The sequence below is a fragment of the Ovis aries genome, chromosome 2 (genome assembly GCF_016772045.2).
Source record: "Ovis aries strain OAR_USU_Benz2616 breed Rambouillet chromosome 2, ARS-UI_Ramb_v3.0, whole genome shotgun sequence".
Taxonomy (NCBI): domain Eukaryota; kingdom Metazoa; phylum Chordata; class Mammalia; order Artiodactyla; family Bovidae; genus Ovis; species Ovis aries.
In genome coordinates, this window is record NC_056055.1 from 1,813,696 (window position 1) to 1,826,197 (window position 12,502).

A 12,502-nucleotide genomic window follows, 5' to 3' on the forward strand; every position below is an offset into this window, starting at 1 on the left:
GCAAGAGAGCAACTGCTCAGCTCCAGTTCATAAGCTTCACACCTAAGGACATCCAGACTGGGTGACAGCGGAAGCCCACACGAGTCTTACAAAAACCCACTAAGTCTCCCACGATGACGCTGTCGTAATCTCGCAGACCTTTCCACACTCAATGACAGCAGAGTCACACCGTCAGCTCTCTGAAAACTTCAAACATCTTCTCTACTTATCCTCTGAGACAGCTTTGGAAGATATTAAGGATAGCTTAGAATTCACTGTGTGTAACATTCACCTGAACCAAAGCAAACTCCTCCATTACGTGGACTGAAACGGAGAGCCACAAAACCAGAGATGAGGGCCCGTCCCTTCTTCTGGCCAAGCCACCACAAGTGCTCGGGGACATGCACAAGCTTCTCTTCTCGTGTTTGCCTCCATGCTCAACCCAAACACCTGCCTTTCTCCTCCTCCTATAAGGCCGGTAACGTGGACGCCACCTTCCGGGATCCCCGACCCTCAGCCGGGCTGGCATGTCAGCCTGACATTTACCTCCGCCTACTTTACTCCTTGGAAGAAAAGTTGTGATCAAACTAGATAGCATATTCAAAAGCAGAGACGTTACTTTGCCAACTAAGGTCCGTCTATGGATGTGAGAGTTGGACTTGAAGAAAGCTGAGCGCCGAAGAATTGATGCTTTTGAACTGTGGTGTTGGAGAAGACTCTTCAAAGTCCCTTGGACTGCAAGGAGATCCAACCAGTCCATTCTGAAGGAGATCAACCCTGGGTGTTTTTTGGAAGGAATGATGCTAAAGCTGAAACTCCAGTACTTTGGCCACCTCATGTGAAGAGTTGACTCATTGGAAAAGAGTCTGATGTTGGGAGGGATTGGGGGCAGGAGGAGAAGGGGACAACAGAGGATGAGATGACTGGATGGCATCACCGACTCGATGGACGTGAGTCTGAGTGAACTCCGGGAGTTGGTGATGGACAGGGAGGCCTGGCGTGCTGCGATTCATGGGGTCGCAAAGAGTTGGACACGACTGAGCGACTGAACTGAACTGAGCTGACACTGAAGAGGGAACTTCCCCTAAAAGCTGGCGCAGAAAGCAAAGGCCAGTGGTCCCCCGTCGAGGGCCAGGAGCATCTGGGAGGACCATCCTCCCACGCTGAGGGAGACCCAGCATGACCCTGGGTGAGGCTCCCCAGCCGTCTTGGCCCCTCCACTCGAGGGGGAAGCGGGACTGCAGCCGCCTGTCATACCCGCACTCCATCCCCAAAGCTGCTGCGCTCTGATCTCAGTGACGCCTCCTTTAAGCAGATGCTCACCACCCACAGGACCCCATGATCTGTGTTCCTGCCCCCGTACACCACCCGGGAGCCCTGCTCCCACCACCTGGACTCTGCTCCCCAGGTGGGCGGGGGTACCGGCCCGCAGCTGAAGTGCACCCCCTCAGCAGCCCGAGAGCCTCTCCAACATTGGGAGGAGACGCAGGGCCGAGTCTCCCGTGGAGGCTACTCAGCGCTCCACCCAATGGCGACTGTGATACGGCCAAGACCTCATGGGAGCTGACAAAGGAGACCGCCACCCCTTCCTGCTCTTGCCTGCCGTGTTCCCGAACCCCTCCCCTTCATGGGGCTGCAAGAGACACTGGGGTGAACAGGGAACAGGTGGGATGCAGGAGCCCGGGGAACTCGGTGGGTCTGTGGTGGTTCCCACTTATGGGGTCGCTGTGAGAAAGGCACGAGGCGATGCGCGTAAACTCCGCCCCCAGGGCCGGGTCTGGACTCAGCGTCATCACTGCTGCCCCAATTCGCTCCTTTTCTCCTACAGCACCAGGCGCTGCCCTTGGTGCTGAATTCTATTCTTTCTCTCCCGCAGCACCAGGGGCTGTCCTTGGTGCTGAAGTCGCTCCTTTTCTCCCCTCAGCGCCCGGCGGCTGTCCTTGGTGCTGAATTCGCTCCTCTCCCGCAGCACCCCGAGCAGCCTCAAGCCAGGCGCTGTCCTTGGTGCTGAGGGCCCCTCCATGAAAGCAGCTCAGCCTACACAAAAAGCCACAGGAGCATGAGCGCAGTGGAGCACCAGGGAGCAGAGACGGCTGTGACAAAAGACGAAATCGTGCAAAACGACAGAAAGGCCTGAGTGGGGGTGAACAGGGGTCATCCGGAGAGAACCATTAGGAAGAGCCTCTCTGAGGAGGCGACACTGAGCCCACGCGAGTCAAGGGCTGCAGTTCCCCAGGCGGCCCCTCCAGGCGACATCAGGACCTGTGTCCCCATGGGCAGAAGTGGGAAGTCAGGCCCCGAAGGGTCTGGGGGGCACGTTACACCAGCCCCTTCACTGCCTCACTTACAGACAATACCACAAATCCAGGGGCCCCGCCACGACCAGAAACGTCACCTCCTTTGCAGGAATGGAGACCTGCTCTAGACAGACTGGTGACTTTTCAGTGACCCTACCACCACCTGGGACGGGTGAGCACAAGAGACCAGGCCCACATAGGACACGTCAGCACTCGGTCCCCCATGTAGCACGTGCCCACCAAGCACACGGAGTCACAGGCCCTCTAGAATGTCCCCCCTCAGCTCTGGCCAGTCCCTGGAGGAGGCTCAGGACACGAGCATCAGCCACCAGGCACTGCCCAACCCTGACTGTTGTGGTGGAGACATGGGGGCCATCCACCCAGAGTCTGGGCTGCTCAGGACAGAACAAGCTCGGTTGCCCTGAGGACAGGAGCCTGCGCCTCGGCCGGTGGGCAGTGCCACACTCTGGGGCCCTGGGACTGCGCAGCGCTCCCAGACGCCCCCACGGGCAGCAGAGGCTGATGGTCAGGACGGCTGGGAGCCACACTCCGAGATCTGCTCTCAGCACAGGTAACAAGTCAGAAGAGAAAACAAGGGAACAGAACCACTGCCTGTGGTGCCCGTGACCACCAGCAGCGTCCCTCACCTCCACGCCTCTTCAGACTCAAGTTCGTGTCAGGAGGAAACTGACTGCACTGAAGACACTCCAGAGAAGGTGCAGCCCCCCAACACGCCAGTGAGGGCGCCGAGACGGGGCCCACACGCACCCGCCCCATGCGCCGGCAAGGGCCCCGCACACACACCCCCGCACACACCCACCCCACGTGCCAGCAAGGGTGCCGAGACGGGGCCTGCACACAATGCAGGCGCAGCCCCTGCCCCCACAATGCTGACGCAGCGCCGCCCAACCCAGCAGCTGCCCCTGGGTGCTGGGCAGGGGAGCAGAGACCCGGGTGCTCACAGGCTGTTCAGGGTCAGCTCACAGCAGCCCGAGGCTGCAGACCCAGGGGCGCCTCCACGAGGACGCATCCACAGGCTGTCCATCCCCCTGGGTCCTCCTCGAGCAGGACCACACACATACACACACGTGCAAACACTTCCTCGGGAGACTGGGCTGTTGACGGGGCTGCCGTCTGAGACGCACCTCCAAACAGCTCCATGTGGGCTGCAGGGCAGCTCTGCCTTGGAGGACAGGACAGGCCCTCACACCCCTGCTGCACAAACGGCTCATCCCCTGGGCAGGAGAGACCCGCGAAGCCTGGCGTGTACTGACACCCCTCCCCTGCCCCCGGGGCCGACAGGCCTCCCAGGCTGCAACTCTGCTCCCCACCTCCCACCCCCAGATGGGGAGATGGTGGAAACCAGGATCAGCCCCAGCTCCAGACGTCACCTCCTCAGAGACGTCCTCGCCAATTCGTGAGTGTCTCTTCCCTCGGGGCCTGTGCACAGGGCTCATGACTCCAGCCTGCCCGCCCGCCCAGGTCCCAGGTGGATGCTGACACCATGTCTCCCCCGAGAGAGCCTGATTCCTGGAGGCCAGGTCCCCAGCCCATCACCCGGGAGCAAGGCGGGCTGTGCAGCAGGTGCCCAACAGTCACCTGCTGGACTAGATGCGCTTAACTGGCGGGGGTGCTGGGAAGGGGCTGTGCACGCAGACGCACACGCGCGCGTGCACACACGCGCACACACGCGCGCACGCGCACGCGGGAGTGCTACTGCATGAGGACAACAACTCGTGCTGTAACGCACACACCCATCCCAAGGGCACGCTCCCTCGGGCGCATCTAGGAAACGCGGCTTCTTGGGGCTGAGCTGGCGTGTTCTGAGGTCGGTCTGTGTGTCACCCCAGGGGCACAGCCACCCCGTCACCACGGACACGGGCAGCCACGTGCCAGGGAGCCCTGAGGGAGGCGTCTCTGTCTTGACACTGCGTGGGACGTTTGGGGAAATAAATTCGGGACAAAGCCTCCAAGGACTTCGGACACAGCAGGACCCGCACAGGGGCATCCACCGGGTCCCCAGAGGTGACACCCGAAGCCCTCAGCCCAAGGCTACAGAGAAGCCAGTTCATGCACAGGACGGCTGAGGAGACGTGAACTTATGAGGCAGGAAGCACTGGAGCGCTTCAGGGCTGGCCGGCGCCTGACCGTCCTCCCGGCAGGTACCAGCAGGACTGACATTAGCGGGAAAGGCCCCGGACACAGCTCCGCTCGGTGTGTGTGCAGCAGGGCCCTCGGAGACGCGCCATCTGGAGGACAACTGGCACTAAACAGAGAGAAGGCGAGCTACTGGCATCTCCTCTCCACACGGAGTGGCCTCTGCAGGGGCACCTGCCCCCAGAGGTGCGCGGGGCGCGGCCTACCAGGCAGTGCTGCCGCGGGCCGCAGGCTCCAGGAGACAGAGCAGCTCCAGGGCGTGTGCAGGGCTCGCAGCATCCTCGGGGGACTCCTGGCTGCCAGGCTCCAGCTCCGCAGGCATCCTCCACACGGCGGCACAGGTCACCACCTTGCTGTCTGCAGCTGCGAGACAGGACGAGGGAGACGTCAGCAAAGCATGCTGCCCCACAGCCCGCAGACGGCGCCCCACACGCAGCCCACTGCCCACACCCCTGCCCCGAGAACCCGGACCGGCCACGCAGCTCAAGCCCCTGCTGCCCTGCCCCCGCGCCATCCTGCTGCTGAAGAAAATTTCATTTCCTCAAAATCGATTTCCTCCTGTTCTTCAAACAAGGGAGGGAGATGGGGCAGGCGGGGGGGAGGCTGCAGCTAAGGGTAAAATCACTGCGGGTGCAAAGGGTCTGTCTGAAGAGGGCTGCACTAAACACATTTTCCCTGGAAGCCCCGCGAGAGCACCAGGCTTGGGGGGGGGGGAGCACACGTGTGGTGCTCACATATATGTGTTAAATGGTGTCAGTGGGGGTGCAGACCCCTGACCACTGAAGCCATGAGCATGGGCCAGGGGCCACAGGCCAAGCCCTGGCAGAGAGCAGCGCGGGGCCCGACCTCAACACAAGACCCCTGTGTGGACAGAGAGGAGGGTCTCCTCTGCAAGGAGAGCGCCAGCTCCAGGTTTCTGCCCTCTAAACAAGTCCTCTTTTGTGAACAGATTTTTTCAGTGAGACACAAAATAAGATGGAAAGACACAAATGAGATGAAACAAACAGATTTAACATTATATGATTAAAAGCTGAACCAAAACTCCTAAATATAAACTCTTCCAAAATCTGCTGCTTGGTTCTGAACAGTACGTGTGCTAAACACCTTCCCCTTTAAAAATGGTCTTTAATAAATGGTAATAAAACAATGAATAGGCTTCAACATTAAATCAGTAATTGGTATCAAGTGAAGAATATGAAATGTTTGTAGAAAACAATGCCCATGAGTAGTAATTCCTACACAAAAAATAAGGCAGCGCAGGGGTTGGGGGTGGAGGGTGAGGACCTTACCATGCATTAGAAAACGTCCCACTTCTTACAACATGCAATGGTCCTTCAATCTAAACCGCAAACTAATCAACCAAGAACCCCACAGCAGTAACCACAGGGGAAATGCCTGGCCCCCCGGGTGCTGTTATCACAGCACCGTCACCACCCTCGATCAAACGGTCAGCAGGAGGGTCAGGCCTTCAACCACGGCTCTCTGACCCCAGACTCAGCTCTCTGTTCATGTGTCTGACTGGGGCTGACAGAGCAGGGAGTTGCAGCTTTTAAATAAAATCCTATGTAGACACATCCACCTTTAACCATGCAAAGCAGAGCATGACAGTTCTTGTCTACGAGCGAAATGCATTTTTTTTGCTGAGATTTTAAGTTCCACAGTCTCACTGCAGAGCCCCTGGGGTTGGCAATGGAACTCCTGAAAAGAGAAAACTAACTGAAGAGACAGTTGGTGACTCTGAGTTGGAAGCAGCAGCAAATGCCCAAAACATTCACCCAGCAGAGGCACAGATCACTTTAATCTTCCTAAATGACAGAGAAAGAAAGCTCCTCCCTGAAAAGTGATGGGACTAGTGACCCAAGAGCGAAACGCTGGCTGTGTGCACGAGGAGCGCGCCGCACATGACGGCAGGCGGCGCAGCAGCAACAGCTGGGGCGCGGGGGGCGCGGCTAGTGCTGGGCCCGGTGGACGGCTCCCTCTGGGGACTCTGCTCCCTCTGGGGACTCTGCTCCCTCTGGGAGCTCTGCCCCAGAGTGGAAAGGTAGCTCTTCCTACAGCTGCCTGCTCACCTGCAAACATGGCTGCTGGGGGTGGTTACACGCTTCCCCTTTGAGAAGAGGAACAAGACAAGAATACTCTGTGCTACCACCTCTAGTTAATGTCACACCAGAGGTCCTAACTACTTCAGCATGGCAAGAAAAAAAAGAGCTACAAGAACAAGAAAAGAATAAAGGCACTATTATTTGCTAACAACTACATGTGTAAAAAGCTTAGAATCTACACACACAGATGGTAAAAATACAAAGGGAAATCAGCAAAACTGCTAGACACAAAGACGATGTATAAAATTCAACTGGTATCTACAGAGTCACAAAGATTTTTAAAAACAAAATTTGAAGAACTATTAATGATTAATTAGAAACTGAAATATCCAATAATACCTCAAATAAAAGAGATACGAAATGCAAAACACTGCTAACAGAGCAAAGGCCTTGCTGATGGGAGGGGCACACCATGTCCACAGACGGGAAACTTCTCTGCTGCAAAGAGCCCCAAATCCTCAGAGTCTAGTTGGCTTTTTTTTTTTTTGGAAGAAATGCTAAAACTTCCATGGAAATGTGAACTACCCAGATGGCCAAGACAGTCACGCAGAAGAACAAACTAGATGGTTTACAATCTGGTATTAATTTACTGCTGATACCCAGTTAAATAGCCCAGAGAAAGAAAATGAAATCCAGAAATAGATTCCACAGGGATGGTCACCTGATTTAAAACAAAATGACAAAATGATACTTACTGGAGCGGACGAAGGATGGTCTTTTCAATAAAAGATGCTGGATCAGTTATGTATCCATGTGAAAAAAAAAAAATGAGCTGCATTCTACTTCACAACACATCCAAAAACTAACTCCAGGTACACTGGAGATTGACCTGAGTAAGATGGAACCACACAAATCTTTCTAGAATACACAGCAGAATATCCTGACTCTGGAATTAGCAAAGACTTCTTAAATGAGGCAGAAAAACCCAATGACAAAGGGAAAGACTGATAACAGGCTGCTTTATAATTAAGAACTTCATTCACCAAAAGTCACTGGACTTTATCAAAATTTAAAACTGCGGCTCTTGGAAAGACTCAGCTTTAAAAATAAAGCAGAACCTGGAGACAATATTCAGAATACATATATCTGTATCCTGATAAAGGGCTTGTATCTAATACATATAAAGAATTTCTACAACTTAATAATAAGACAAGTAACCCAATCTTCGAAAGCAGGCAGAAGACTGAATCAGACATTTCACAAAAGAAAACATCTGAATGGTCAATAAGCACCAGAAAAGGTGCTCAACATCAACAGTGATTGCACAACAAAACCGGAACAAGACGGACTGCGGACCTGACAGAACGGCTACAATTCAGTATAAAGGCAAGCGTACCCCGCAAGTGTTGCTGGAAGAGTGTGAAATAATTCGAACATTCTGGAAACATGTTGGCAGTTGAACGTCCATGTACCCAGCAACCCTACTCTCAGGAGAAGCTGTCGGGAAGCGTGGCTTGTTGGTAACAGGTTTGTGATCACCCTCTGACCCCCGCAGTTAAACCTGGCCCCAAAGCGAGAGTGGCCTGCTGGTGGTAGGTGACTGCCAGAAGCCAGGGGGCAGCAATTATCCTAACGACCAACCAGGCCAGGGTACCAGCCAAGGAAGGCCAACTGGCCGACAGACAATGGGAGACGGCCTCCAAGAAACGGAGCAGATGGCCCTCCGCACCTGTATCACTGCCCCGCCCAACACACACACACACACACAGGCACGCGTCCACACAAACGCCAAGGGAAACAGGAGTGAACGAGCAGGAGGCTGAGGGGAGTCACTCCACTGAGGTCATAATCCTTTACCCAGGCCTGGGCTGGGCTGGTCTCAGACACGGGACCCACTGCTGGGAACACGGCCGGAGGCCCCGCAGGCAGGACCCCGCAGCACCAGGCAGGTTGTAACAAGACACCCCCAACCCCATTGGCCTCCAGGGACCTCCTGCTGCTGCTCACACACCGGGCAGAGGGCCACACTCTGGCAGCTCAAGGTTCACTGAACCCAAAGTGTCCCATGTCCCCGTCAAACTGGGGCACGGGGGGCCAGGCAATAACTGGACAAAGCCAGGCCACAGCAGATGCGCCAGGCCTGCAGACCCACCCAGAGAGGCCGTTTCCATGGGGTGGACACACAGCAGGGGTTAAAAGGCCCACCGCCCCGTGGCCTTTGGGGTCAGCGTGGTGAAGGGGTCAGGTGGAAGCCTCAGAAAGTGTCCCTCTCCCTGTCAAAGGCAGTGGAGACATGGGCCTACTTTAACAGTTAAAGGCATGTAGGGCCGGGGTCTTGGGGACAATAGCCACAGGGCAGCTGCACTCGGGGGGCTAGGAAGAGGACAGGCACACCCTGCCCCTCCTCGCCCTGCGCACTTGAGGCTGGAGGCAACGGTCTGGCCAGGAGCCCAGAGGAGAAGACTGGGAGCTGAGACACAGAGCCCAGCCAGACCAGACACGGCCCAGGAGGGTGCAAGAGTGTGAGCAAATGGCTGCGTGACACGAGGTCCAGAGCTTTGCGAATCCAGGCGAGGTGCTGAAGGAAGGAGACGCCCTCCCTGCGGGGGAGTCAAAGGAAGCTGCTGGGAACCGGAGCAACCCACCCGTGTCCCCAGGAAGGTGTGGGCACGTGGGTGTGGACACAGAGGCGCTCTGAGCAGGATCGCAGGCCCGGGGACCTCGGGGCGTGGAGCGTGGCCAACGTCCCCATGTGGGATACAACAAGGTGAGCTAACGCCAAGAGAAATGAGGGCTGGCGCCTCCAAGGGCCAGACCAGGAAGGGCCCGGGGACCAGTGAGGCGTGCGGAGGGCCTGCTTCAGACCAGGGATGGAGGCCGGCGGTTCTGAAACCAGACTGCATCTGGCGGGAAGAGTTCCATCAGCACGAGGCAAGTCCGAGGCCCCTTACTGAACGACAAACACCAGACCCATCCTGAGGAAGACCAGAGAGCCACCGGGAGGCGCCTGCAGACATCACCCGCCCGGGAGACGTGCCGGCCTGCAGAGTACTGTCAGGGAGCGCTCTCAGTCCAAGGAATACGGTCGGCGTTATCGAAACTCTCCAAGTCATCAGAAGCAGATGAAATGGAAGGTAAGCAGCGCTAAATGAGAGACGCTGGAGGTACACCCATCGAGACGCGCAAGCTGGCTCTGAAACTCTGAAGGTTTCCAAATCTGCATGGATCTCGACTGAGCATTCCACACACATCCACCAGCTATCAAAGAGCCCGAGGTGCTTTTGAGAAGGAAACCCGATCTTTAGAAGGAAGATGCTGTAATGACCACCGAGGCGTTCTTCTTTTATCTCTGTTTTCAAAGCTACCCTGAAGTCAGGCCCCGCAGGGGAACTGCCAGTTACTGCTCCACTCCAGTGACGGGGAGCCCCCCACCCCACGCCCCATGGACACGGCCACCTCCTACGAGCCCGGTCTTCACTGCAGGTTCAGACCCACAGACGACCCGGTGCAGGCAACTCCCCACCACACCCCGCATTCTCAGATGAGGAGACCGAGGCCCAGGAACCCAACTGCCCACCCCTGGCTCACGGAGCTCATTCACGCCAGTTCAGAGCCAGCCGAAGCCTCCTGGCTTGGGAACAGCCCGGCGCTCTGAAAGGGAAAGCGTGCGCTGAGAGCTGTGTCTCGGAGGCCCACCTGATGCCAGCCTGCCTTTCACACGTAACGCTCGAGCTGAAGGCACTTAGTGAGAAAAAAAGGCAATCGGGCAAATGGGTGGAAGAGCGCCCTCGAGGGTGCCAAGTGCACCCACGCCGGGCACGGACCGCGGTGGGGAGCAGCAGTCCAGGTTTCACAGACTCGGAGGAGGTTAGCGCCTTTCTAAGCCTGAGCAAAGCCCGGCCGGGGCCGGGGATACAGTCTGATCCACAGCTGCAGGCGAGGAGGCTTCCATGGGGCACGGTGACTCGGAATCTGAGGCTATTTTCAGAGACTTCCGCCGGCTGACACGGGCTGAGCACGATGGACAAGGTGGGATCTGGCTGAGCTGGTGTAACCTGGCTGGCCCGCCAGTGCCCAGGGAGGTGCCCGCCACACCTCCCCACCAGACCTGGCCTTCAGGTGCCGCAGGAACCTGCGGTAAGGGACAAAGGGCAGCCAAGCGTCTCTCCAGCGGTGGGAACCCTGCTCCCCGAGATGCCTGAGGGCGGGCGGGCGGTGCCTCCCTGAGATGCCTGAGGGCGGGCGGGCGGTGCCTCCCTGAGATGCCTGAGGGTGGGCGGGCGGTGCCTTGGCAGGAGCAGGGTCGGGGAACAGGCCGCGAGCGCCGGGAAGCACAGGCAGGAAGCGTGCCAGCCCTGGGCTCCGGCCACACAGAGGAGACAGGAGGTGAGCCAGGTCCTCCAGCGCCTGGTGGGTGTGACTGCAGACTCGAGACCGACCAGGTGGGACCTGCCCTGAGTCCCCACGGTGGAGTCACTGCCCCTCACTCGGCTCCTGAGACAGTTCATAGGACAGGGCCCTGCCTTCTGGGAAACCCTTGAGGAACGACCCCATAGCAGCACCCCGAGAACGTACTGTAGGTTTTCCCCTGGGAAGCCAGCCACTTCCGGGGCAGCAGCGGCAGGAGGAAAGGGGCCCGTGAGAGCTGACGCAATCCCTGCCTAGCACATCGCACCCTGTCTCACCATCAGACCCACACACGGCGGGCCGGACCCCCTCTCAGAGTCTGCATCGCGTGCAGACTCCAGACGGTACAACGGGAAGGGAGCACAGTCCCCACCCTTCCAGGGACAGCAGAGCCGGTGGGACAGGAAGCGTGGCGTCCCCTTCCCCTTGGAACACTGTGGGGCGGGGGAACGGAGAACGTCTGGGGGCCCCTGTGGGCGGAGCTCCCTCACGCCCACGCTAAACCCACGGGGCACCTGCAAGGCAGCAGAAGGTTCCAGGAGCGGCTCCCCGGGCGGTGAGGCTGCTGTCCCTGACTCGAGGTGGCGTGGGGGCACAGTGGCCAAGAGGACCACCAGCAGCCGGCCCATCGCCACAGGGCGGGCGGCTCCCTACCCCCAGCACATCGTCCCGGTGCCCCTGCCACAGCCACCGACCCAGGCCAGGGGCTGCCTGTCTCGGGGGCCCACCAGAGGATGGGGCTGCTTTTAAAGGAGAAGCAGAGGTGACAGGAAGGGCCTGAGAAGGGCCCGTGCGCCCACAAAGCTGGGATGCCGCCTTCCGTGTGCTCCTGTCTCAGCTCCGGAGGCGCTGGCGGCAGCCTGCTCTGTGACAACCGCCGCTGCCCAGGCACCGCCCAGGCCTTCCTGGTGGAGGGTCTGGGTGCTGCGGGGGGGTGGGCTCTGCAAGGGGTCCCGTGAGTGGTGCGGTGCCAGGTGTCCGGGGAGCTTGACCCCTGAGTGGGCCAGAACCCTCAACCCTCCGGGCCCCCTTGCCTCCAGCTGGCAGCAACCTTTCTGTGGCCTCCTAGCCCAGAGCCCCGGCTGCCCACCCCAGCCGGCCTGCTGGCCCTTCCGCAGTCCTGTATTGCCCCAACACCCAGCCAGGTGGAGCCAAGTGGCCCCAAAAGCACAGGTGCACACTCACGGTCTCACTCACCCCAGAGCTCCAGCCTGGCCCTGCGTCCCAGCTCTGCTGGGGCCACCCCCATCCTTACTCCTGAGACCCCCAGAGACGTTCACAGCCGTAGCTGGACTCCACAGGCTCCAGCGCCGTCCTGACTCCCCGAGTCTGTCCGGCAGCACCCGTGGGTGGCGCTGAGCAACCACAGGGACACACCCAAGCCGCCTGCCTCTCGCTCCGCAGCCCTTACACAGGCGCCCGGCAGAGAGCAGGTCAGGGCCAGCCAGGGCCCCCTCCTGACCATCAACCCTGCAGGTCTGCAGCGCAGGGCTGCCCCGAGGCCCCACCCTCCAGCAGGCCCACTGCAGACCCCAGAGAGCTCTGCCCTTCTCTGACCCGACTTCCTGCAGACACAGCACCTTTCACACCCCACAGCTGTGGCCACATGTCTGGCCCAGC

The 12,502-nt window shown here is 58.5% G+C and overlaps 1 protein-coding gene across 4 annotated transcripts in view; it reads right to left on the reverse strand.

The window, feature by feature from the left end:
* The window catches only part of EIPR1 (EARP complex and GARP complex interacting protein 1), a 67,931-nt gene that overhangs the window by 19,925 nt on the left and 35,504 nt on the right, over window positions 1–12,502 (reverse strand). For all 4 annotated transcript variants that reach the window (XM_027964040.2, XM_060410782.1, XM_060410783.1 and 1 more), the window contains one exon: window positions 4,640–4,796. In XM_027964040.2, coding sequence (XP_027819841.1) covers window positions 4,640–4,796 — 157 coding nt within the window. The remainder of the gene's footprint in view (window positions 1–4,639; window positions 4,797–12,502) is intronic.